The sequence below is a fragment of the Micropterus salmoides genome, unplaced genomic scaffold (genome assembly GCF_014851395.1).
Source record: "Micropterus salmoides isolate LMB-PRFRI ecotype aquatic unplaced genomic scaffold, ASM1485139v1 Ms_hic_scaffold_4, whole genome shotgun sequence".
In the NCBI taxonomy this organism is placed as follows: Eukaryota; Metazoa; Chordata; class Actinopteri; order Centrarchiformes; family Centrarchidae; genus Micropterus; species Micropterus salmoides.
Window position 1 is genome coordinate 16836918 of NW_024043372.1, and position 25418 is coordinate 16862335.

At 39.8% G+C, this 25418-nt stretch overlaps 1 protein-coding gene across 2 annotated transcripts; it reads left to right on the plus strand.

Annotated features, from left to right (window-relative positions):
- myg1 (myg1 exonuclease) lies at window positions 1-22000 on the plus strand. Of its 2 annotated transcripts, XM_038696413.1 has the most exons (8): window positions 1-93; window positions 197-354; window positions 1651-1763; window positions 6818-6977; window positions 8100-8249; window positions 10190-10312; window positions 13625-13806; window positions 21497-22000. In XM_038696413.1, the coding sequence occupies exons 2-8, from the start codon at window positions 226-228 to the stop codon at window positions 21684-21686; spliced, it is 1047 nt and encodes a 348-aa protein (XP_038552341.1). In that variant the 5' UTR covers window positions 1-93; window positions 197-225; the 3' UTR covers window positions 21687-22000. The 2 variants fall into 2 exon arrangements, with proteins under 2 accessions (XP_038552341.1, XP_038552340.1); XM_038696412.1 differs by having other exon boundaries at window positions 22-354.
- Window positions 22001-25418: the final 3418 nt, after the last annotated feature.

Sequence of the window (25418 nt, forward strand, 5' to 3'; positions counted from 1 at the left end):
AACAGGAGCACCATATCCGGTCCGGCTGCCAAATCTGTCCGCCACAGCGCGTCTCGTGTTTGAATGTGGCGTGCACGTATCACAGCAATTAATGTAATTAATTTAAAACTCACGTCTCAAATAAACGTAAGCAAACCAGCAGTTGTTTCACGACTGTTCAATTCACAAGCTAACTTCTGGTGTTTGCCCTCTGTAGGCGTTACTCGCATAGAACCACGATATTACATGTCAAGTCAACCCAAGAGACTCCGCAGTGAAAACATGACCTTTAAAAAGATTGGGACTCACAACGGCACCTTTCACTGTGACGAGGTCCTGGCATGTTTCTTCCTCCGTCAGCTACCTGAGTACAAGGTAGGTTCAGTATTCTGCGAGATGATGACATGATTGGTAACTTACCTGTAAACTATTGTTCCCTTGACGGCTGATATCTAATTAACGTTTGTTTCGTTATTACTGCAAGTTAAACTATGTTGATAACATCTCTCTTTAAAGATGTTTCTTCTGTCTGCATTGGCTGAATTTTGGAGATGTTTATATTTTATTCTTCTGCCACAGATCCAATGTAATGTTATAACACTCCAAATGGGGGTGCTGTTGTACAGATAGATGGATCTCCCAGAAAGATGACATGTAACGTTAGACCTAATAATTGTAGTATAAAATATAAACACACATTTTCTGTTTCGCAATAAAATGATATTGCAAATGGTCAATTAAATAAATTTAGTGGTATAGTGACTTATTATAAGAGACTTATTTAAACAGTTAGAAAAGAGAAATTACTCATTTCTTGTACCTTTCCGCATGGATGTGCTTTTGCCAGTTAATTGTCTCTCTCATGGCACAATCATTGCCCCAAATGCAAACAAAGTTGTAGCCCAGCACCAAAACACCACAACAGAAATTGGTGATGAAATCAAATGTCATTGCATATAACATTTCATATGACGACACTGAAATGTATCTTGATACAGTGTATTTTCTGGACAATCAATTGAGGCATGTTTTTGGACAATCAATTGAGACGTGTTTTGGCTGATCTAGCAAATTTTATATATATATATATATATGACATATCAAAGAACCTCATCACATTGATGCAAAAATCACATAAAAATACAATATTGTCATAAAGCAGTCTGGCTCAGTGATTTGCGACATAGACTCAGACGTGTTAAAGGGAAACACAGTATAAACAGTGTGGCAGAATCTCTTTTTCTGTTACTGTAATAATTTAGTGTATGTACATCAATAATGTAAAGGCAACATCATGCAGGTCTACATTTATGATAAGGTGAGAAGCAGACATGTTACTTATTCATAAACATAATGTGTAAAATCACATTCAATTTTATGGTCAAAAAATATGGCTTGTACTAGAGATCAAAACCTGCTACAGACCTGCTTCCAGTGGGTCCAATTAGGGACACTGTCTTGTTATAATTAATGGCCCTGGTAGAATTAATTTACTTGCATTTTGCTCTTGGATTAGAAAACCTAAATGAGGCCTAAACATAAAACATAGATGTCATTTCTGTCCGGAAAATCTGTCAGATGGTTGATGATAGTTGACTGTGTATGATAAAATATGCAAATATAAAATATGATTTAAAAATGATGATAAAAATCTTTCTATTCATTGCGCAGGATGCTGAGATCATTCGGACCAGAGACCCGACACAGCTCGCAGAGTGTGACATTGTTGTAGATGTGGGAGGAGAGTTTGATCCAAAGAGGCATCGCTACGACCATCATCAGAGGTACTACTTTGGCCACTTATTGCTCATCACCTGTCATGGTAAAGGGATTGCGGGTTTATTTTAATATAGCAAATCATGATAATATTTTTTAAAAATCAGTACTGAAAGAATACTACAGTACAGTACAAGTTTGACTTAGCAATTAGCATGTGGTTCAGTGTGGTGGACATCAGTAAAACAGCGCGATTCTATATTCTTTATATAAACAGATCACATACATATGAATCCGTGTTGGAGTGAGTGTACTAATTATCATGTTGTTTACCCTCAAATCACTCAACATTTATATGAATGTAAAATAAATGCACTCTAGGTGTTCTTTTCAGTGAACTACCCCAACACTGTAAAATAGCACAATAGGACTCATTCATGTTGAGTGTTTTGACATGCCACAGCTGCAAAGCACAGGGGTAACTAATATTATTAACGTTGCCTCTTTCGATTTAGCTACGCCTGTGAGCCATGTCATTGAGCAAGGCACCATAATAAATCTTATTAATTACACCTTTTCCTGTCATATCGAGAAAATAATTGGCAGCCTTATCTGTAATAAAAACAATCTTTACTTGCAGCGCTATGAAAATGTCGCTTTGGGACAATTTCTGTCCATTGACAAATTAAACTGCGGATTAATAAATAATTAATATAATCGTTAGTTGCAGCCCTGAAATGAAGGCGGATAAGAAACAACTAATTACAGTACAGAAATGTTAATCAATTCAAGTTGTTGTGCGGCTTGTGTTCAATCTAAAGCAAAGGGGTATTGGTACACACGAGCCTTTAAGACCTGGATTAAAGTTAATTTCGTCTACTTGACCCCTGTCATGGCTTCCTAAAATTGAGACTAGGAAATCAAACTAGATTTCAGACCTGTGGCTCTTTTTTCAGAAGTGTTAAGAATCATATTTTCATTACCTACGGTCCAAGTATGAGAACATATTTCTCTGGGGCTTCTGTTATGCCCTCATTGAAGCACCCTAATTGCATGAATCACGAAGGAGCAGACTCCAAGTTTTCTGCTAAATTTCCTGCCAAAGTTCCTTCTGAATGATTGCATTCACTCTAAGTCTCATCACGTTGAGCAATCAGCCTATTGCAGATGTCTTGTCAGCTTAATGTCCTGATGATAATCAGAGATAGTTTTTATGACCACGGTGATAAAGATATGCCGGGGCTCTCTTCCCGGCAGGTGGTTAGTGATAATTAGCGCTCCTTCAATTGAACGGCCCCCCTGCTGTTGGTTCACGAGGCACAGAGGCTGCCACGACACTGTCAGGGGCCACAGGAGAATGTGGCTGTCACTCACATGCGCGGATGGGGGCAAGATGGTTGTGATGGCAGGGATGAATGTAAGTGGGCTGGGATGCTGGAGGAAGTTGGAGAAGGAGCTGACGAGAACAATTAGTCCTCAATAGCACATGTTGGTATACAGAGGAAGTTGACAGCAATACCATTATATCATAGTAAGAATTGTAAATTGAGAGGATAAAATTAAGCCTTTAAAGGAGTAGTAAGAGCTCACTAATTAACACGTTATATCTTGTTTGTTTAATCTGTACAAAAGTGTGAAAACGCAGACTTTACAGGGGATAGTGTGCTTAACTATTACTTGGCCGGACAGAGTGACTTCCTAGAGTCTTGTATTAATCTTGAGTGTTGCCAGGCAACCAGGTGAGACTCCAGGAAGTCACTCCACCTAGCCCGGAAAAAGTTTTGCACAAACAGACAGAGCCAGGTCTCTCGTCTTTATGAAAATATAAGCTAACAGTCTGCTGCCTCCAACTTCATATTCATTTCTCAAAATGTTGAACTATTTCTTTAAATTTAGGCTGAAGGACATTTAATAGGGGGTCTTTGCTTGTTTTTTTATCCAACATTTGGGACTGGCAAGAAAGACTACCTTATATGATTACAAATAATTTCTCCTTAAATTGATGCCTAAAGACAAACAGCTTTGGTAAACTTTTATCATGTAGGTTAAGATGAAGAGCCATGAGAAATGTTCTCCAAACATTGACTAAGGTTAATAAAGAACAACGGATTAGATCTGGCAGGGATTAAGTTTGTGGTTGCTCACACTGGAAGTGCGCTCACAGTGCTCCCACTCAGCAAAGAAATGTAAGTAAGAAAGTAGGCAACAGTGACACAGGGATGAATGTGGCCTGAGTTTTGCAGAGAAATCTAATAGATAAACAGTTTTTATGTTTTGTGACATAGCTGAAGTTGCTTCCACTGATTATGTGTCATTGCAAACCAGCAAAGAAGAAATCCTTGGCACGGCATAATTCCTCTGTATTCAGCAATGGCCAGTCAGTCAATTAATTAATGTGATTAACATTTTCTGTTGGTAAAACACATACACATACTCTACATATCATTTGTAACAATAATTTACATCTTGTATGTAGGTCTAACTCAACACGTGTACCCCTCCCCAAATAAAGAGAAAAATGTATACAGTCACTGATAATTTTATTTTATTTTTTTAAATGTGATACAAAATGTTTAATAACATCCCTTATCTCACAGCACTCAAATCTTATGGAAATAATATTCCTGGAAAGGCAGGAGTTAAACCAGCTGTGTATCAGAACCACTCGTATGAAACAATTTTGTCTACTCCACAGTACCAAAGGTCACAGTGATATCTAAATGAATTAAAAAGGAACATTTCCCGCCATCTGCCTCTCAAAGGATGGTATGAGTAACCAGATTGGAATTGATCAGCCCAGTTTGGATTTTCTATGCCTCTGATAGCGGGGCCTGAGGCATTATGTTGGTTTATCCATCCATCCTATTCTTGCGAACGTGATAAGAATGCCTTTATGAAAGTTCTTCAAATTTGGTACAAACGTCCACTTTGACACAATTTCAGATTATTAGAATTTGGTTGTCAAAGGTAAAAGGTCAAGTTACTGTGACCTTAAAATGACCAAGATGTTTTAGGTCATAAGTCAAAAATTGATGCAGTAATTATGACAAAAAAGATGTTTAATGGGATACAACAAAAAAACTTCCCTGTGACATCATAATGTCAAGGAAAACACCTCTTTGGCCATTATACAACACCATAACTCAGGAACACAAGGGGAGATTGTTTGGACACTTTTGACTCAAAGGTCATTGAGACCTCAAAATAGGTTTCACACACTGTTGGCTGGGACTTATAAGAATTTTTACACAGTAAACAAGTACATGTGTACCTGTTTACCCAATATGTCTATGATAATCCTACATTATTCAGCTCAACAATGTATATTCACTGGAATCATACATATGTGTCATTAGTATAGTGATAACCTGCATTTAGCAAAAAAGACACTTTATACCTTTTAATTCCGTGCCTTCCAAGTATTCCCTGCATATATTACAAGTCTGGACAGACAAGGATGTAAATTGCAACTGGACTGGTTGGCAGAGGCACACAACTGCTGGGTGTCAACTGTAGTTTTAGTGATGTAATATATTTGTGTATTTGTATTTGTGCTTTACTACAGTTTCTGTCTCTCCAAAGGACAATTTCCCATCATTTTAAGGGACTGCTGGACTCAGAATGATGGGAAATAACAGGCCAGTTATATTCTTTTCATGAAGTACTTGAGGTTCTTGAGTCACTGTCTTTCTTGTGATACTTCGAGTAGGGGATAGATTCATGAAGCATAGCTTTGCACAGCTGTACTTTCTAATAATATAGTGGTGCAGCTGGTGCATTATGGGAACCGTAGTATTTTATATGTTAAGTACGTTTAAACAATGCTTACAATTACTTAGTTCTAAATGATTTTCAACGGTTAGTTTTATATTCTGCTCAGTGACCTTCCTTGATTTAGTTGTGTGTGGTAAGCAAACGGTTTAATGACTGCATATCTCTTTCAGCCATTTTCCACTCTTAAGTCTGTCATTTTTCTGTCACACATTCACTCCCATCTCCTGATAATCAGCATAGAAATGCCTCAGCTTGGCCAATTAGCCCTTTAATGGCTGTGATCACCCCCTGCTTCCTTAGCATGTCACTCATTCATTTGACGGTCTGTTTTCCGCTGTGCTGCAGCTAAAGTATCCTAATTAAGCCTGAATTAAATGACCAGGAGTGGCTGGAGCCCACCCATCTCAGCACGTGGCTGAGGAAAGGCCTCCGGTGGCTTTTATTTATGTGCTCAAGCTTACAAACACGCCAGAGCATGCTTTCTCTCTCCGGTCAATGCAAACTCAAAGCTCTCTGAAGCTGAAGAGAATATTTAGAGATGCAAGTCTCTTTTATTGATATTTGATACATAGCCAGTAATGTCCAGCATAAATCTGGATGCAGCAGGCCAGTTGTTAAAGAAAATGTGAATAGTCTGTTTGTGAGCAATAATGTTTAATCTTCCAAGCCTTGGCATTAGTATTGAGTGATGCAGCTGCCTATAGACCGTGCAGTGTTTTTTTTTTTTTTACTTTTAGTATTGATAAAAGCTGATGTATGTTAGAGACAAGGCTGTCTTGGCATACAAGAATACTGCTGTGACAAATGTCAGGAATTTATCTTACATAAGCAAAGAAACTATCAGTAATTTACTTCGCTACTACATTTGTTATGGTGGAAGTAGGTTTGTATAATTGTAAAATAAATATTTATTACACTTTCCATGTCATGTGACTTTTAACGGTCCATAACTATATGATATTCAGCTTACATTTATATATAAAAAAAAAAAAACAGAGAAAAGCAGCAAATCCCTACAATTAAGATACTGGAATTTGGTCAAAATAATGATTATCTAAATAGCACCAAATTAATTCTCTGTTGATCTGCTTATTGAATAATAGATTAATTGTTGCAGCGCAAACTGTAACTAGATATTATTTTATTATCTATTGGTTATTATTTTTATTAGTACTTCACATTGATATGAAGCAGAAAAGCAAGCATATCTCTTACATCTGTGAAGCGGTCACTAGAAAATAGACTGTTTTTATATGATTTTTCACCTACTGTGAAACTCGTGTTCATGTTTAAAGTCCATTTCTGTTACTGTTGCAGTCATCTTACAGAACGTCTTCCCTGTGTTCAGGACCTTTGCAGAGAGCTTCCACAGCCTGTGTCCAGAGAAGCCATGGGTGACCAAGCTCAGCTCAGCCGGCCTGGTCTACCTACACTTTGGTCGTCAGCTGCTGGCCCAGCTGACGCAGCTGAAGGAGGGTGACAGGCAGCTGGAGGTGCTCTTTGACAAGGTGGGAGGAGAGAGACGACGGATTTATAGCAGGCAGTGGATTAATGGCCTTTGTATTTTATTGACAACACAAACACTCCATTGGAATCAGATTTTCCTTCGCCTCACTCATATCGAAAACATAACCTCGGATGGTGAATTGAACCTAAACTCCGTTTCATCATGAAGTTGGAAGACAGAACAGAAAAGTGTTTTACATTTGATATGAAGAGAAAAGCCAGCTTATCTGGTACTTCAGTAAAATGAATTATCATGGACACGTTTTAAAAACAGAAACCAAGAAGTCACTGTCTGCAAAAAATGCTGTTTGGTTATTGTTAAAGTCAGACAGTTGGCAGTAGAGCGTGATTAAAAAATAAAAAGCTAAGAGACAGGGATGTGGCGAAGTTCCTCTACCAGATTCAAACCAAGGACACTGCAGTTGTATTTAAAGCATTTTTAGACAGCTGGGCCAGCAGGAGGCCTTGGCACATGCAACATTTTGATGGCCAGGCATTTTAAGCCAGCCAAATCTGAGGTCACCATAAATATCAGCACTATTAACTCATATTATCATTGGCCTTTTGATGTGTCAGTTTGTTTAAAGCCCCAAGTAATCCTTTTACCCATGGCTGGGGATTTATGTATTTCAGGATATTGTCTCATCCACAGCCAGTTCAAACAAACCAAACATCTATTTTTGCCCCAAAACTTTAGTTCCACTTGTAAGCTACTTGTAAAATGTCAGCTCTTTGATTGACCTTCTGATGTACTAAGGAGTTGGCTTCTCAGCACTAAATATGTCTCTGCTTCTCTGCTCCACTTAATTTTCTAGTTTGGCTAGTGAACTGTAAAATAGCAGCAATTTTGTCTATTTCTTTAGCTTACAGTGACCTAGCCGTGCCCTTAAGCCTCCAGTAACTGCCCCACACACTGTGACCAAATGGATTTCAGTCAGGATAATGTAATCCCGGTACATTTCTCTTTCCCGAAAGTCCTGTCTTTCTTAACTGCCCTTGCATGAAAAAAGGGTTTACTGCCAATTCTTCCTTTTCAGAATTAACCAGAACACAAAACAGCTGATTCCCATGTCATTACAGGTTCATAACCTCTCCTGTCACATGTCTCTTTCAATTCCTTGCAGCTGTACGAGAACTTTGTGGAGGAGGTGGATGCTATAGACAATGGCATTTCACAGTATGACGGCGAGGCCCGCTACTCCATCTCCACCACGCTGAGTGCACGTGTCAGCCACCTGAACCCGTGCTGGAACAGCAAGAGTCAGGACACTGAGGTGAGTGGGTTGCATGAATGTGAAAATGCATACCCACACTTAGCTAAAGATTGGTCTCATGCAGCATGTTTATTATGCATCAGGTTGATGAGATTGAAATGTTAATATTTTAAACTAAAGGTGACAGATTGCTGCGGCTGCTTCAGGTGTAGTTGGTTTGATCTGCGGGACGTGCAGCACCTCTGTTGGTGTTTTTAGTGTAGTTTAGTGACTTGTTTAAACAGACTCCCTTTACTTGTGACTGTCATTTTTGGAGGAGGTTTGCGACTCACCAATAAAGGAAAAAGCACTCACAGAGATCTTTCAATTCAGTTTAACAAAAGTTAACAAATAATTTACAAAATAATTGTCCGTTGTTTACTTTCAACACACGTATCAAAAAATTACCTTAAATTAGTTTCCCACAACTTACTAAATGACTGATTGTTTTTGATGCATCGATATTTAATTATTATTAATATTTAGGGCTATTCCACAGTAGGGCTCTAGAATAACTACTACATAATTTAATATGATAATCATATAAATTGGGACACCTGTAGCGAAACAAAAATTCAAGATTAAGGTTAAGAATATTGTGACAAACACGACCAGTGCGATGCAGCGCAGTGAGCGCTTTTAGAGCTGTGCAGAAACAACAGAGGCCCAGGAATGGCTGTGGGTGTGGGGGTGTGTGTGTGTGAGACTTTCTCTCATTAGTGCAGTCGGGCAGTGCCTGCAGGGAAACAGCACCTGTTTACCTGGTTTCTTCAGACTCTCATGAGATATACTTTCAGCCTGCCTGTGCATGTATGTTGACAATGCCACCATTTTTTTTTTTTCTCCCATCATCGGGACCGGCTCAGTGGAGTAGCTGGCCTATTTGTTTTTTCACATTTCATTTCACGTGATTATAATTCTTGTCCTGGCCCTTTCCTCCAATTTAGTTAATTTTAATTTAAGGTACTTTATTGTGGGCGGTGGTGCGGTGGTTAGCACTGTTGCCTCACAGCAAGAAAGTCGTGGGTTCAAACCCCGGTTGCCCCGGCCTTTCTGTGTGGAGTTTGCATGTTCTCCCCGTGTCTGCGTGGGTTCTCTCCGGGTGCTCCGGCTTTCTCCCACTGTCCAAAAACATGCAGGCTAGGTTGATTGGTTACCCTAAATTTTCCTTAGGTGTGAGCGTGAGTGGTTGTTCGATGTCCCGATGGACCCAATCCCAGCTGACATCGGGGGCAGTCCATAGTCCACACATAGACGAACAACCACTCACGCTCACACCTAAGGACCCTGTACCGCGACCCTGTACGCAGGATAAGCGGTTGACGATGGATGGATGGTACTTTATTGTCCCATACATGTTGTGAAATTCATTCTCTGCATTTAACCCATCCCTCAAGGGAGCAGTGGGCAGCCACTGTGCAGTGCCTGGGGACCAACTCCAGATCTATGTCAGTGTCTGTTCAATGGAACTGACTGGAGAAACCTAACATGTTTTTCGTCTCCTCCATCCACAGCTGTTAAAATTCAGGGTCACTGCAGCCTCAATCAGGTGCATGCCGATCAGACTTCTGCCTGACAAACTGTGTGTGTCTGAGTGTGATAGCATGTTTGTGCATAAATTTATTTTCATATGTTTTTCATATTCTCATGCTCTATTGAGTTTCTGCTGACGGGATTATAAGAGAGAGGGGCCAGGCTTGGGTTTGTGCAGGACAAGACTGGAAGCTGATAAAGCAGGGCTGCAAGGGTTAGTACAGAGATTGTCGGACAAGACTATTTCACCCCCATTTTATCTGGCACAAAGTCTCACTTAATGTGTGAGCAGTTTTTTCATCAAAGTACACCTAAAGTCTAGTCATCAAAAAACTATATTTCTGCCTTCATAATATGATACAGTATTTCTTTCACAGTCTCACACTGTGTTTGACAGTAGCATGCATGTGTACTTGTGTTTTTACTAGGAGGGTTTCAGAAAGGCTATGAAGTTGGTTGGGGAAGAGTTCCTGGGCCGTCTGGAGTTCTACAAGTCGTCCTGGCTGCCGGCTCGTGCCGTGGTGGAGAAGGCTGTTATTGAGAGGCATCAGGTACAAGAATATCCAATCTAATATGTATAGTTTTTGGTAACATTTTTTTGTCCTTTTGTAAACATAGTAACTTGGCACTTTTTTACGATTGTTTGTTCATCGTTCATGTAATGTATAGAGTGTTCATATTACAGCCCGACCGATATGAGATTTTTAAGTCCGATACTGATTTCGATATTTGAGGATTTTAAAATCTGATAGCCGACATATCAGCCGATATTCTTTACCCACTTATTTTAAGAAACGCATAACATAAACAAAGATTATCCCTAACATTTGTTATGTTGAGTCCTCACCAAGATACCATGACATAATGCAGTTTAAAAAGAAACTTTTTTATTGTTAGAAATAGTACTTTGAACAAAAGTACAACTAAATATATTAAAGTTATGATAAATAAGAGTCAAATGTAAAATACTACAGAAAACAGTTTTAAAATATCTGATTTATTATAAATTATGTGATTATGTGATAAATTAGAGTGCTAATGAACATTAAATAGTGTATCTAATGTGGGGGCCAGCGAAACAGAAACTATAAAAAATATCAATATAGTACTACTACTAAAAATAATAATGATACCATATATCATCTTTCATGTCATTGCTTTCAAAATAATGATACGGCATTCCTACATAGGCAAATAATAATATATTTTGCCATGCAGTAGTTATTACCATACATATAATCTGTCACTATGACTACTTTCTACATCTAATTTATCACCTGCACTCTGTTAATTCTATTCAATCCTACAGAAACGATTTCCTGACACACTTCTGGCTCTATGATACAATGACGCAGAGGAAACCGAATGAATCTAATACTACATGACTGTCTACAAGGAGGATCTGCAACTGTGTGTTAGACACTTCTACAGCTCATGTCCCCTCTGATTTAATCATTTCTGACACGCAGCGTTATCTGCTGTTGGCGATATTAGAAAATATTTAGAAGTAATAAATTATAGAGAAATGAGAGGACCGGTCACTCGAACTGCCAAACTGTTTCAGGAATAAATCCACACTCACGTCTGTCAGCAGCGTAGCCTCTTCCGTAACATTAAACAGGCTGTGAGCCTGGAGAGGGCAGTGGAAAAAAAGAGGAAAAGTGATGAGGGTTATTTTTATTAATATTTAAGTCATGTAATTAACGTGACAAAAGACTAACTCACCAGGAACACCGAGTATGAGAGGTACCAGGAGTAGCTCCAGGAGAGCCGCATAAAGTTATAACTCTCACAGAATTATGACATCTTTTTTTTTTAAATTATATTATGAAATAATTTCAGGGGTAGCGTATTCTGATAGACTAATATCCCCTATCAAATAATGCTCCCACTACAGAATCATTTTATATTGCACCACTACTCACTCCATATATACTGTAAGGAGATGGCGAGCATGTTGAAATAGGCTACTATATTATGCAATCTTTATTTAAGATATCAGAGGTAGCGTATTTCTGACTAATATTCCTGACGATCAGCCATTGTCTTGACGGCATGCCCAACAGCAAGGTTTCACAGATTTATGGGCGTGGAAACAGACCACGTTAGTGGGTCATGCGCATGCGCAGAACCCATAGACTGTATATAAGAAATGGCGTCACCCGAGTTTGGCCGATACGGCACCGCCATGTCGTGTTTTTGCAACCAGGAAGTGCCCGGAAGTGACGTGGGGCGGTGGGGCTAACGGCCGTGTGCGGAGCTAGCTAGCTTGCTTAGCTAGATACAACTGTAACTCACGTTAACTGTCATTTTAACAGGGCTGATAACTTTCTCTTGCAAACAATAGTCTTAGAACTAAAATTTACTCACCAGAGCAAGTGAACAGCCGACTCCTAATAAGCTTTTTCAGTGGTGCTGGTTAAATTTACACAGTGCCGAGGGTACGAGTGGGCTCTAGCCTGATTGACAGGGCGCCATGGTAACGACTTGTCAATCATAGATAATCCCCGGTAGAATGCGGTCAGCTGATGTTTTGTTTCTTATTGTATAAATTGCGTATTGCGTACAGCATGAATGGATAGATAATACAGCAAATAATACCAAACCCACTAATTACCATTATCTACAAACCCTGACCTTGTGTCTCTTCAAGAATTGGGAGATAAACCAGTGTTTCCCATACGTTCATTTATTTGTGGAGGCCGGCTACAATATCAACGCTGACCACCACATATTGATTAAAAATTTTTTTTACTAGGCCTATTTAAAATCGTATGTGATTGCAGAGCGCCGTAGCACATTTGCACAGCACATCCTCTCGCTTGTCCTTCTCTCTCGCTCTCTTTCCCTCTCCCTCATGAACACAACGCTGTCATTGTCGGAGACACAGCTTTTAAAACGTTGTTAGTAAACATGTACGGAGCCTAACTAATCAGGAGAGCTAAGTTAATATTAGAATACAGCTGGGTTTTCGAGGCTTGCACGCTGTATATAGCTGGTAGTCAATGTCGTCTCTATTCATTTAACTTGCACTGTAAATTTCCGGCTAAACTGAGGCTTTTTTTTTACCTTTTTACCTCTCTCAATCTCTCTCTCTCGCCCTGCCGTTCACCGGTCTTGTGCATTCATTGCGTGCATTCCGTGCTGCCGACAACTACATGCACTTCGCAGTTCCTTGTGGGTCTGTTTCAAGTATCGGGCTATTTAAAAACGATAAAATATTCTTTGTGTGGTTCATCAACGGTGATAAATTATCTGAAAGTGATCAAACTGTGATCAGGGGTAAATTCATCGATCGATTGGTGGCTGCCAGTCGTTATGTGTGAACTACTCAATGAGTCAACAAAACGGGTCGCTGACGCATCGCTGACGCATCGCAGGTGCCAGCCAGATATCTAGCTCGCCAAATATCTGGAGGAGTCGGCGGACTCGACATCAACATCCAGCCAATGAGAGCAGGCAGCTACTTTTTCTCTGCAAAACACTTTTTACTCACCTCCAGCTCTCTCTGTAGCACAGAGGATCACTGCTACCTGTGTATGCTAATCTATTCTTTATAATTGCTAGCTTGATAATAAACAGCTCTTTCGTGTGTAGTGTCGCATCATTTCCTGTTTCTCTGTGTTTTCTTAACAAAACGTGGTTTGAAGGCCAGCATCAGGTGACCAAGCTGCTGTCAGCTTGTGTAGTGTGTGACCCCCTGTCACCGATCAGTCACGTAGTGTAAACAACTTTAAGACCCACGTCACAAGACGCCAAGTTGTATATTGTGAACTGCACAGTGATCTGCCGACGCTGAAAGTTGTATAGTGTGCACGAGCCTTTAGTGACAAACAGTTTTCTGGTTCCCTTTTTGTTTCCAGGTAGATCCCAGTGGGGAGGTGGTGTTGTTCTCCCAGGGTGGATGTCCCTGGAAGGAGCATCTGTTTGCCCTGGAGAAGGACCTCCATGTGGAGACGCCCATTAAGTTTGTCCTTTACCCAGACCAGAATGGACAGTGGAGGGTCCAGTGTGTCCCTGCTGGGCTCAACACCTTCCAGAACAGGTGTGTTCCTAGTTAAATTTTCTTAAAGGTTATTTAAATACCATTTCTGCTTCATGAGGTGCAGCTTGTGATCTCATGTGCAGAGGAAGAACCTTGAATGAGTTACCTTGGCAGAAATCAAACATGCAGAACTCGCAGGGATGTCGTGACACAAACTCACACACATGAAATTCTTCCAGACAGGATTTTTGTTAAAATGTTGGTGGAAAACACAGTGACAGGGACAGCTCCAGAGTCTCCCAGACGTGTTGAATTGAGTTGAGCTATGGTGACGGTGATGAACTATGATGTACGCTTTAACTTTCATGGTTATTGGACCATTTGACAACTACTCACGGAGGTTTGACATGTCATCCAGTGAGAGACTAACTCCTGCTTGGATAGAAATACTTTGAGGTGAGGATGATCCTTTAGTTAATGCAGAGGTTTTGTTCTGACATTGCTCTATTAAGGAGTTGAAATGTAAGATATGTAAATGCTTCCAACACTTGAGCCCTTTCTCCATGCCCATCCCTCTCACTCAGGTGTTTCTTTTTTGTTGTTCTTATCTTAATTATACCCTGTGCTCCAAATAAAGGAAGCTGGCAGTCATGCATGCTGGTTTGGAATTTGGCTTTTATTTGCAGCCATGTGTTTAAACATCCAGATTCATGCTTTATTGAACAACAGAGTATCTTTAATTGAAGACACACCATTGTCTTCTCATGACTGCCGTAATATGAAAATGGTTTTGGCCACTCAGAAGTTACATATCTGTATCATTGAGTGTTTACAGTCCCATTTATTCTCCAAATAAGAACAATGAACAAATCAGTGGTTTGATTTGCTTTTGTTAAACTGAAATAATGATTCTTTGTTCCCAAAGAAGGAAAGTCAAATATCAGTGTTCACCTTGAATTTTCTCTGACAACTTAAAATCAAATGTTGGTATAGTTATGGGGTCAGACCTAAATTTACTGAATGTAACAAGATAAAGAGTCTATAGACAGCTCACGGCTCTGTGAGGCTGCACAGCGATGCTTTGAGCTAAATGCTAACATCAGCATGCCAACATGCTCACAATGACAATGCTAACATGCTGTTGTTTAGCAGGTATAATGCTTACCATGTTCACCATCTTAGGTTAGTGTGTTTAAATGCTAACATTTGCTAATTAGCACAAAACACAACTGAGACTGATGGGAATGTCATTAGTTTTGCAGGCATTTGGTTGTAAACCAACATATCTGACAGATTAAATTTTCAAGTCAACTTCCTGAATGAGTTTTGCTTCGTCTCTTAAATGCTTTTAAATTAATGCTACAAACCTTAATTTTTGTCATTACTTTTGTAAACATTTTTAGGCTATTTATTTCTGAAACTGTACAACTGTTTTCTATTGTCTATTTCTCTTTATTTCATGATATGCAAATTTATTTTTTTATGGTCTTTTAAACGTTAGTATAATTTATCCCTTATGTACTGTAAATCACTTTGTGTGCACCATGCACGATTATACACGCGGTTGCTGTTGTGGAACGTTTCTGCATCTTTTACTAATAATGAGGTCCCTCAAACCCTGAAGCCTGGCACGTAGGCAAAATATGCCTCATCCATGCTCATTAAATGATATTAGTATGCTTGTCTTGTCACTCTGTACATAATGATAGTGATGACAAGACAAAGACCCTCTGTGTGAATTTGTCAGATGATTAACACCTCTCAAGTCTATGTTCGTTACCTCAGGAAGGGAATTGTTTACCTGAGGAGCCTCTCACGCTCTGACCTAATAACTTCATCAGCATCCCCACTGGAGACCTGTAATTGTTGTGTTGTTTGACTACTGCCCTGAATCCCAGCATGCAGCACATATGATCAATGTATGGCCAAGGAATCCTGCACCAGGCTCATCCTGGACCTTCTGTAGAGATACTAGCTGCTTGGTTGTGGTGTTTTGTTGTCAGTGCTTTACAGCATCGTGTTTAGCATATTTATAAACATCCAACTCATCATTCACTATATACTGACTGAAGCAGCCTCAGTTTACGTTTGTTACAGAGAGTCTCTCCAGCAGCCATGTTGCTTCCTTGTACTTTTTTCTGGCTTTATTTGGTTCTCGTGCTCCAAGGTTTGATGACTTCTACTGTTTGATAGTGATCCTTGCTTTTCAGAGTGGTAGTGGAATCCTCACCATGTGTACGTAATCACCAGTGACTAGGGTGGAAGAATATTACTAGTGATTAGTGCTCTTCAAAGCTGTAGAGATGAACAGTATTGTCTAGGGTTGGTTCTGATTGCTGGTTCCATTTTGGATCTGGTTTCCCAGTCTGAACAATACCTGTATTCGTTAAGCGGCGACTCTTAGCAAATCTCTTATCAAGCCTTTTTTCTCTCCTCACTATTTTTATGCAATGGCCAGAGTCATTATGTTTTCTGGTTGTCCTTCTTTCTGATATCTCTGAAGGCCTTGAGGGAATTTCTTTAAATTTGGCACAAACAAGCACTTGTACTCAAGGAACTGGTCAAAGGCCAGTGGGACCTCACAAAAAATATTTGTGGCCGTATCCTAATTGATTAACAGTTTACAATGAATTTGTGACACTTTTGACTTCTGACGTCCAGGTCACTGTGACATCAAATGACCTTTTGGCCATAATTAAGAATTGTGGCGTCATAATGTCCTGTCCTTTTTTTGGGTCACTATTCAACATAAATGAGGAACAGTAAGGGAGATTGTTGAGACCATATTTCACAGTTGGTTGGGGACTGAATAGGTAACACTTTTGACTCAAAGGTCACTGTGACCTTAAAATAGCACGACACAATGAGTAAATAACAACTAGCACAGTACTAGCTTCCTCCAACTCGTCTATTCTGCCTTTTGTTGTACATTTTGAGTGTCATCAGAATTACTTGTCTACAACTAATGTATAGCTGCCCTAGCTAATCGTTATCTTGTGAGTGACTGAGTTACAGCTCATAAAGAGGCTTGTCATCTAAAAGTGCCAGGAGAAAACAAAAGCACCACATTTTGTTTAGCTGTACTCTATAAGAATCCATCTTTACTTAGTAATCATGTGTACCTGTTTAACCCATATGTCTGTGATAATCCTTCATTAATCAGTTAATCAGTTCAACAATGCATATTCACTGGAATATTAAGTTAATGTAAAACTGTAGTGTTTGTAGTGTTATTTTAGCCTTTACTTACTTGCAAATATTGAAAGGTAAATCTGATATAAATCAGAATCAGAAATACTTTATTGATCCCTGAAGGGATACGAAATTATTCAGGTTTGATTAGTGGATTAAATTTTAATTCAATAAAATGCTATCAAACCCTATCCCTAGTGTTGCCTACACCAGAGTTTGCAACTTGTAGCTCTGTGAAAATGAATGCAGATAATACTTAATTGGAGAATGAGGAAGCAGCACTGACTCCACATTGTTCACTCACTCCACTTACATGATTATAAAATTATCTGCAAAATGTTTGTTTATAATATGTTCAGCAGTAGCTCAGGGTCAGTAAGTTATATAACAAATCATGAATTGGCCTTTTCACAAAATAAAATAAAATCTTCTGACATCATCACTCCTATTAGTTATTTCCCCTGGAGTGCAAATCATACAGCTTTCAATCACATTTTTTGAGCGGGAGTATTTATTGCCACTCTTATATCTGTTCATCACAACCCCTCATCTGGATTTCTCAGTTTTATCGAGCAATTTTCATTCATATTGAATGCAGATTCATCCCAAGGGAAAACTGAATAGAAAATGTAATTGTTTGTATAAAAGACAGCTTCTTTAACAAGTGTCAAAGAGAAGATGATTTTGTTCACAGCTGTGACATTTTCTGTATAATTTCCTCGCCTCCTCCGAAGGCATTTTCTGTTTGTTGAAATTGCCTGAGCAAACACATTCTACAATCCATTATGACATGTAAATGAATTAAGGCTTTTTTTAATCCTTGAAAATAAGCCTAACCCCTACCAAACAAATGCACTTGAAACTCTGACTTGTCACACTAACCTTTGACACATTACTGCTACTAATACTTTGTGACAAATACATAACATTTCCTGTGACTGCTATATTTTTGAGACCTAGCAGAAGTGGGAAATGTTGGGTTTTCCTCAGCAGAAATGAAACCGTGAAGCTGAGCTCAGTGAGATCATATCAAACAGTAATGCTGGATTCATTCGTGTATTGTTTCCTGTGAATCCCTTGTGCAAATGTAACTGTACACAGGAATGATGCCACCACACATAATGACAACTATTCCTACAACTATATAGAGTCAAATGCATTAAATGGCTATTGGCCATTCATTTGTAGTACCAAAAATGTTTTTTAATTTTATGAAAAATGTAAGCAATGCAACTCTAATATGGTCATTCTGGTTCTCCACACAGGATTTCTACTACTGCTTCGTCTGTCTGCTTTGTACATGTGGCAGCTATTGAATGTCTTTATGTCCTGGAAGACAAGTCAAGAGAGAAGGTGTCATATATTGTTCAAATTGTAAAGTCCTCTAAGATAAATTGGCATTTTTGGTCTATATAAATCAAATTGACTTTGCAATATACCCCAGATATACCTCATGCCAGCCTTGAGACCTTACTATCCCTGCAGATGGTCTCTAAGCTGCTCACCTGACTGCTATGTTCTTTAAATGTCTTGTTACCTCTGACAGCATTTGTCCCTTTGCTCTTATCTTGTGGTTGACATGTCTCATTATTGAAGACACACTAGGAGGGTGGAAAAGCTTTTTGATACAGCCCTGATCTGACCAGTGGCTGCTCTGCTTTCTATTTTCACCTCTTAACATGAGGTACGCTTGCTGGGCTCTCCCATTAGTGTTTAGTTTCTCTCTCTCTCTTATGTATAGTATTTCTGTCGCTGTCCTATAATCATCCTCTACCATTTCATCACCTTTTTTTCCAATCTGTCTCGGTCAATTCCCATTAATCCTATTTCAGACCCCTCATCCCCACCCTCTCTCCTATCTCGCTGCCTCACCTTTCACACCCTCCGCCCCTCCTTCGCCTCAACCCTCCACCACACTTTTTTCCACTCCGCTGCAGAATCTCATCAGGCAGCGCTTTCAACTAAAAAGACAGGCACCTGCTTGTGAGCACTTCAAAGATTTAATTTAATGCAAACATGGCAGTTGGTGTGAAGCAACATGAGAACAATGGCTTGTGAGGTGGATAAAGAAAAAAAAAACATAGTCCCAGATGGCTCTGTCTCTGGGTGGCCTGCTTCCTCCCAGTGGGCATGTGCCGACTCCGCAAAAGGGGTGGTGTTATCACCTGTGTCCCTGACACTGCACCTGGGGAGGGGGGGTCTATTTTTATCAGCATCACATTGCTAAGGAAATGTGAGCTGGGAGAAGGAAAGGGGGGAGTGGAAGCTGTCCTTTGTTGGAGATGCACTGTAAAGGATAATACTGTAGGTTGACAGCAATATGAGCTGAACCAGAACATATTACCGCTATTTCTGGAAAAGCACACTGGCTGCTGTCTCAGGTATTTGCCGTGTCTCTGTATTAGGGCTGCAACTAATGATTATTTGCATAGACAAGATTCTCTTTCTTTAATCGTTTGGCAAATAAAATGTCAGAAAATTGTTTGTTTTTTTTTTTTTAAATGCCTGACACCGTTTCTGAAAACCACAGGTTATAACTTCAACTGTCCAACAAACATTGACAAACATGAGTGAAGGAAAAGCAGCAAATATTCACAAATGAGAAGCTAGAGCTTGAGAATGTTTGAAAAATGATTAAAATGATTTGTCGACTATAAATAAAGTTGCTATGTCTCCTATTTCTGACTTGGAGAAGTTGGAAAATGAAAATTGCAGTGCGAAAGTGATTACATTAAAATAATTCCATGTGATATCCCATCCCGTCTTCTCCCATTAGAAGTTGATGTGCTAACTGTCAGCTTATTTTTAGACCGGTCATCTCTGACTCTGACTCTTGAGAGTCAGAGGTTCCTGGCCTATCATAGCAACAGTCATCCCCCTCCTATTCCTACCCTCATTACCAGCCCTGTTGACCTTTCTTCTCGAGCTTGTTTTCCAGTCATGCTGTGGAGCTATCGATTGGTTGATTCATTTAACAGGGATTAGGGTTTGCCATGCTTTCCTCCCCAGCTTGTCCTATGACAGTCTTTAATAGGAGAAGATCATGTATGCTTGAGATAATGACATGGAGAGCAGACTTGTACAAAAAGTACGAGTTTCACATGAACCATTTTGCATTATGGTTTTGCACTTGTGAAGCTTGTCACTCTCTCAATTTTAGAGGATGTAATGCATAATGGCATTAAATATTGAAAGGCAGAACATCAGGGAAATAAACCCTTCAATATCAAGAACAAAAGAAAACACTTTACTCATTTCAAACTGCAGGCGCGTTTGACAACCGTGTCACTTTATTTTTGACAAGTCAGACTGTACAACTCCATAATTCATCAAGCAGGCGACAGAGAGGAGCCTAAGTTTGGCATGATTTTTTTTGTCAAATCTGAAGCTTTTAGCCAGTTTTTAAGGCATTCAAAGTCTGTTTCAGACGTAGCAGTAGAAGGGTTAGAGGTGAGCAATGTTGTGATAAATCAGAATGATACATTGCTAAATATATCAGTACTTTGTGAAGGACTTCAGTCTGAGATAATGAAGATAATAACCCCATCAAGACAAGAACGACACGCATGCACACACTGAAGAGAACTGGTAATGTGTTTTAAATGATGTGCCAGGTTATAGACAGGTGTATACTGCTTGCAGTGGGTGGTAAATGAGCTGATCAACATTTTTATGAATTTTCAGCCTCTCTACATTACATCCAGCGACACTTTGTGGAGGTCAGCTCGTAAACCCTTGCTGAGCCAATCTTTTCCCCACTTTGTAAGATTGCCTGTTGAATCCATTGCCATCATGTAGCTTTCCAGCTACCTTTCCTATCTGTGCTTTTGCAAGTTACTTTTATGGAACTAAAACTGACTTTTATTGGTCTGTTTGCAGGGGCTGATTGAGGTGGTGCTATGTGTGAGTGTTACTGCAGTTTACCTTTGGACTCCTTACAGTCATGAAAGCTGGAAAGATTAGTAATTCAGGTCCTTTATGCAAAGCCTTGCTGAGATAAATTAAGTCATTACCATCAATGATTCATTAAAACGTGCATGCAAAATTAATTATTTTTTTAAACACATTAGTAGTGCTGCTAACTAACAATAATTTTGATCAGTAATTCATTTGCTTTTTATTTTCTCAATTAATTGATTAATACAGTGCCAGAATATAGTGCAAAATGCATATTGCAATTTCCTGAAGCCCAAGGTGGAACCCAAAGATATTCAGGTTATAGTTTTCACTTAAGACAAATAAAAGAAGCAAATCTTTACATTTGAGAAGCAACAACCAGCAAATATTTAGCATTTTTGCTTGAAAAGTGACTCAGGCGATTCATTTTGTGCCCACTGTCTTAATTGATGCAGCTTTATTTTCCTTTATTCTGTTGTCTTATTGCTATTCTGGTGACATTATTCATCCAGAGCTGGTTTTATAGATGCTGTTTTTCTGGTTGTGCAGACATGTGCAGCACAGTATGTTTTCCAAAAGGCAATATGTCAACAGGAAGTGAGCAGTTGACTACACAGCGTCCATCTGTAAGCTAACGTACCCTTCTGTCTTCCTGTCCCAGGCTGTCCCTGCTAGAAGAGTGGCGCGGCGTTCGTGATGAAGCTCTGTCGGAGCTCAGCGGGATTAAGGACTGTATCTTCGTCCACGCCGGAGGCTTTATTGGCGGGAACAAGAACCAGGAAGGAGTCCTGGAGATGGCCCGGAGGACGCTGCAAGCCGCCGCCCAGCCCCCTGCAAATGGAAGCAGCTGAATGGTCAGAGAGGACAGCCAACAGCACATTTTGTTCTCTGGGTCAGTCTTTAGAGCTGATGGCAAGGATTAAAATGTTAGTTTGCTAGCTTACAACTTGTTTTTCCTTGCCAGGTTTAATGTTTTGTTCTGCCGTGCTAGGATGAGGATGAAATAGACATGGCAGCCAAATAACCTTGGACCAGTTCCCTTAATACCTAGATTCCAACACAGGCTCACTGAATCGAAATGTTGGCTTATGTTGTTCTTCTCTCTGCCTGTTCTTATAAATGTAGGTCTGTCTTGTTCATTTGCAATAAAAGACTGTTTGGGATAGATTCTGTTTTTTTGTAAACATTTTGGTATTAGATTAAATTCAACAATAAAGCCATTGTTTTTCCAGTTCATATCAGGGGGGAACGATGCAGACGGTCTGACCGACCAACTCCAACATCTTCAAAGCCCCTGAATACCACGGTCTTACCTTTCTAGTGTCAATTTATATAGACACCTGGACAGTGGTTCATCCTTTGATATCCTGCATGCTGACATTAACCGTAGCACTACAAAGAGTTGCAGAAGCTACTTCCGCTGGCTCCAAGATCAAAGCATCATTAATGAGGCCTGATTAATTCTGAGAAATAAAATTTTCAAATGCCACAAAGAGGTGCTCCTTATGGCAGCCACTGTCGTGACAAGGTCACCAGCAGTGGGACGTGCCGCACAGTCAATTTCTTTGGAATGAAGTCGGGGGACTTTTCTCATTAATACTCCAGATCGTCCCTCTTAACTTTACCTGCTCTCTTATTGCATTTTCAGCTGCTCTTAACCTACACAACATATTGCTCTATAATTTCATTTCTGTGCATTTTATTTCTATCAGTGTCCGTGTCTTTGTGCAAATGCCACAACATGCAATGTTAATTACAATTGTTAATGTTGCTCTGCATCTTTTCTTTTTCCTCCTTTTTTCATTTGTTGTGTTCAGTGGTGCGTAGTGCACTGTTAATTCTTCAGTGACAAGACCCTTTTTATCGTCTTTCTTTGCCACTCATTTTCATTCTTTTTCTCTCTTAATTGAAACAGACACTTTTTAATGCTCTGAGTGGGCCCTGCCCAGAAAGACAAACATGTGATGCCTTTAAGTCAAAGAACAGATAACACTGTACAGGGTTGTATTAATAAAGCTCTTAGTGTATCATCTAATCTAAATTTAGTCTCAAGTTTCAACTGCTGCTTTATATTTTCCCTTTTAGCCAAGAGTACATCGGCTACTTTTAATAGCTTTGGAAAGGTGCTCTTCTTTTCCACACTAACATTATTTCACATGCTCAAACCCACAAACAATCACACACTCTTTTTAGTGTTATTACTGTGGAGGCTTTATTGTGCTGGACCAGAGCCAAGGTCTCAATCTAATCTATAAACATTTGTGACAGCCTTTTTTACAGTCACATGGTTCATATTGCAATCTCGGCCAACCAGTGCTGTGTTGTTTTGGGAGATTACTTCCTTTTTTTCCCCCAGCGTATACCTCAGTAAAAGAAGCAGGAGACAGCAAATCTCTATTCACCACAGCGGTGTAATTGCAGACACTTTGGGAGCAACATGAAAATGAAAGGACAGAAAAAAACTGACTTGCAGCCTAATATGTATTGATTTGAGTTTACAGCCACCACTTTACCCTTGCATGCACAATTTCAGGCTTGTTCACGATCAGGTGCACTTGTGTGATTGCTGTGCACAGGAAATCACAAGATGCTCTGCATTTTAAATTTCCAAGCGTCCTCAAAAGCCCGTTTCCTGCTTTTTTAGTTTTTTCATTTATTTTACCCTATGCTGTTTTCCCCCCTACAGAACCAGGTGAACTAAGGCCTTTCCTGTCACCCAAATTACCTACAAAGTAAAATTTTTTAATACTTTGTTTTGTCAGCAGGGATGATTTTCTGTCTGCGCTGTACTTTCTCACGACACAGCCAGCAGACCAAACCTTTGTGTTGGTCTTCGGTGGTAAGCATTTTTAGACGACTCCAGCTCTGGCAAGTCCCAGTTGGCCACACTGTGGAAAAATGGCTACTGAGAGCCTCAGCAGAACACCTGCCCTCGGCCTGACCTGTTGTTAGTGGATTCAATCCCAGGGGAATGACAGGCTAGTTACAAGGAGTGCTCCACTGCTTTTTTATCTCTCTCCCCCACTCTATCAGGCGTACTTGACATGCAGTCAAGACGTGTATTGTGTGTTATCTTTTCTTTTGATGACACAGATAATAGACAGTCATAACCATGCCTGCACTCTGTGTCTTGGAGGGGGAGATTTCTGCTACTGGCTGTCATATCTTTTCCTCTGCCTCTATCGGTTTACAAATTTATGTATGGTTCATTCAGTTTTCCCCTCGAAGGACTACGGCCAAACTGATGATGCCAAACTGCTTCACTTCACTGAAGGCAGGTTTTCCAGTAGAGTTCACATTGTCAACATTATCATCGACAAACTGCTTCTAGGCATGTACATCTTTTCGAACTCCTTCCTCTGAGAACATCTGAAGCAACTCTACCTAACCACCTCCCTCAACTCATTTTTGTCCCCATTGTTATTTATTTATTTTGCTGCAAATTGAAATTCTCTCTCATCTTAGTGCCATTCACTCGGCTCAGGGACCCGAAAAACAGACAATATGTGTGTTGTTTTTATTTGTGAAATTTTCTTCCTGCCATCATGTGCTTTCTCATTATGCACTCCTTTGTCCCTTGATTTATATCTGAAAAACCACAAAACTCAGCTTGCCCGCAGCTCTGTCTCTGGCAGCCACGGAGACAATCCCGTCAAAAATTCAGCTGTAAAGCAGGGGGAAAATGCATTATACTGGCAGCTTTGTGTATTATATTTGTCAGGAGTGGAAATGTTATAGTTTTTAGCAGGTTGATGGGAGCAGGACAGGCTGGGCTCCGAGGTGTCATCATGGCTGTCAGACAACCCCCCCCCCCAGAGGGCTTATGTAGATCGGCAGATATTCTTGCTGCTTATGGTCCATGAACCATGAATAAGTTTCCCACATATTGAAGGTGTCATTTGTGTCACTGTGTGGACATGCTCTTATTTATATGGAAATGTGTGACCCTGCTAAGTGTGTGAGTCTCAGAGTCGCCTTATGTCTAACCTCTCCTGTGTTTGTAAATGCAGGTGTTATCTACTACATGACTACATAGTTCAAATCCATCTTCATTTGCAATCTGTTACACAAGTTTATCAGTGCAGTCTCTAGCCTCTTTCTAATTGACCTCCAGTATTAAGCCTGTGGGGAAAAAGACATGTGATTGAAGGAGTGGCATCTTCTCTTTAATGTGGTTTTCTTTCAGCTCTGTCAGTCAGTAGTGGTGTCCACTATGATGGCTGTAAATGGAAAATAATATTTTTCTAAACATTCTGACACATATTGCAAGTCCATGACTTTTGCAAGTGACATTTCATATTGTATATAAAACTGGTTATATAATTTTTTTTTTTCTAAATGTCTCTTCACCTGTGTCCCTACCTGCCTTGGTTTCAATTACATTTTGCAGGAAGAGACTGATGCAATAATCGAATTATAACTATAGGTAATTAAGTTAATATCTCATGTGGCTGTAAACGACGTCTTCTCAGAAATCGAGACTAATGCCATAGTGTGGACAAGAAGGACGTGTGATGACCCACCTCCCATGTTTGTCTTTGTCTCTTACACATACAAACAGAGAGAGAGAGAGAGAGAGAGAG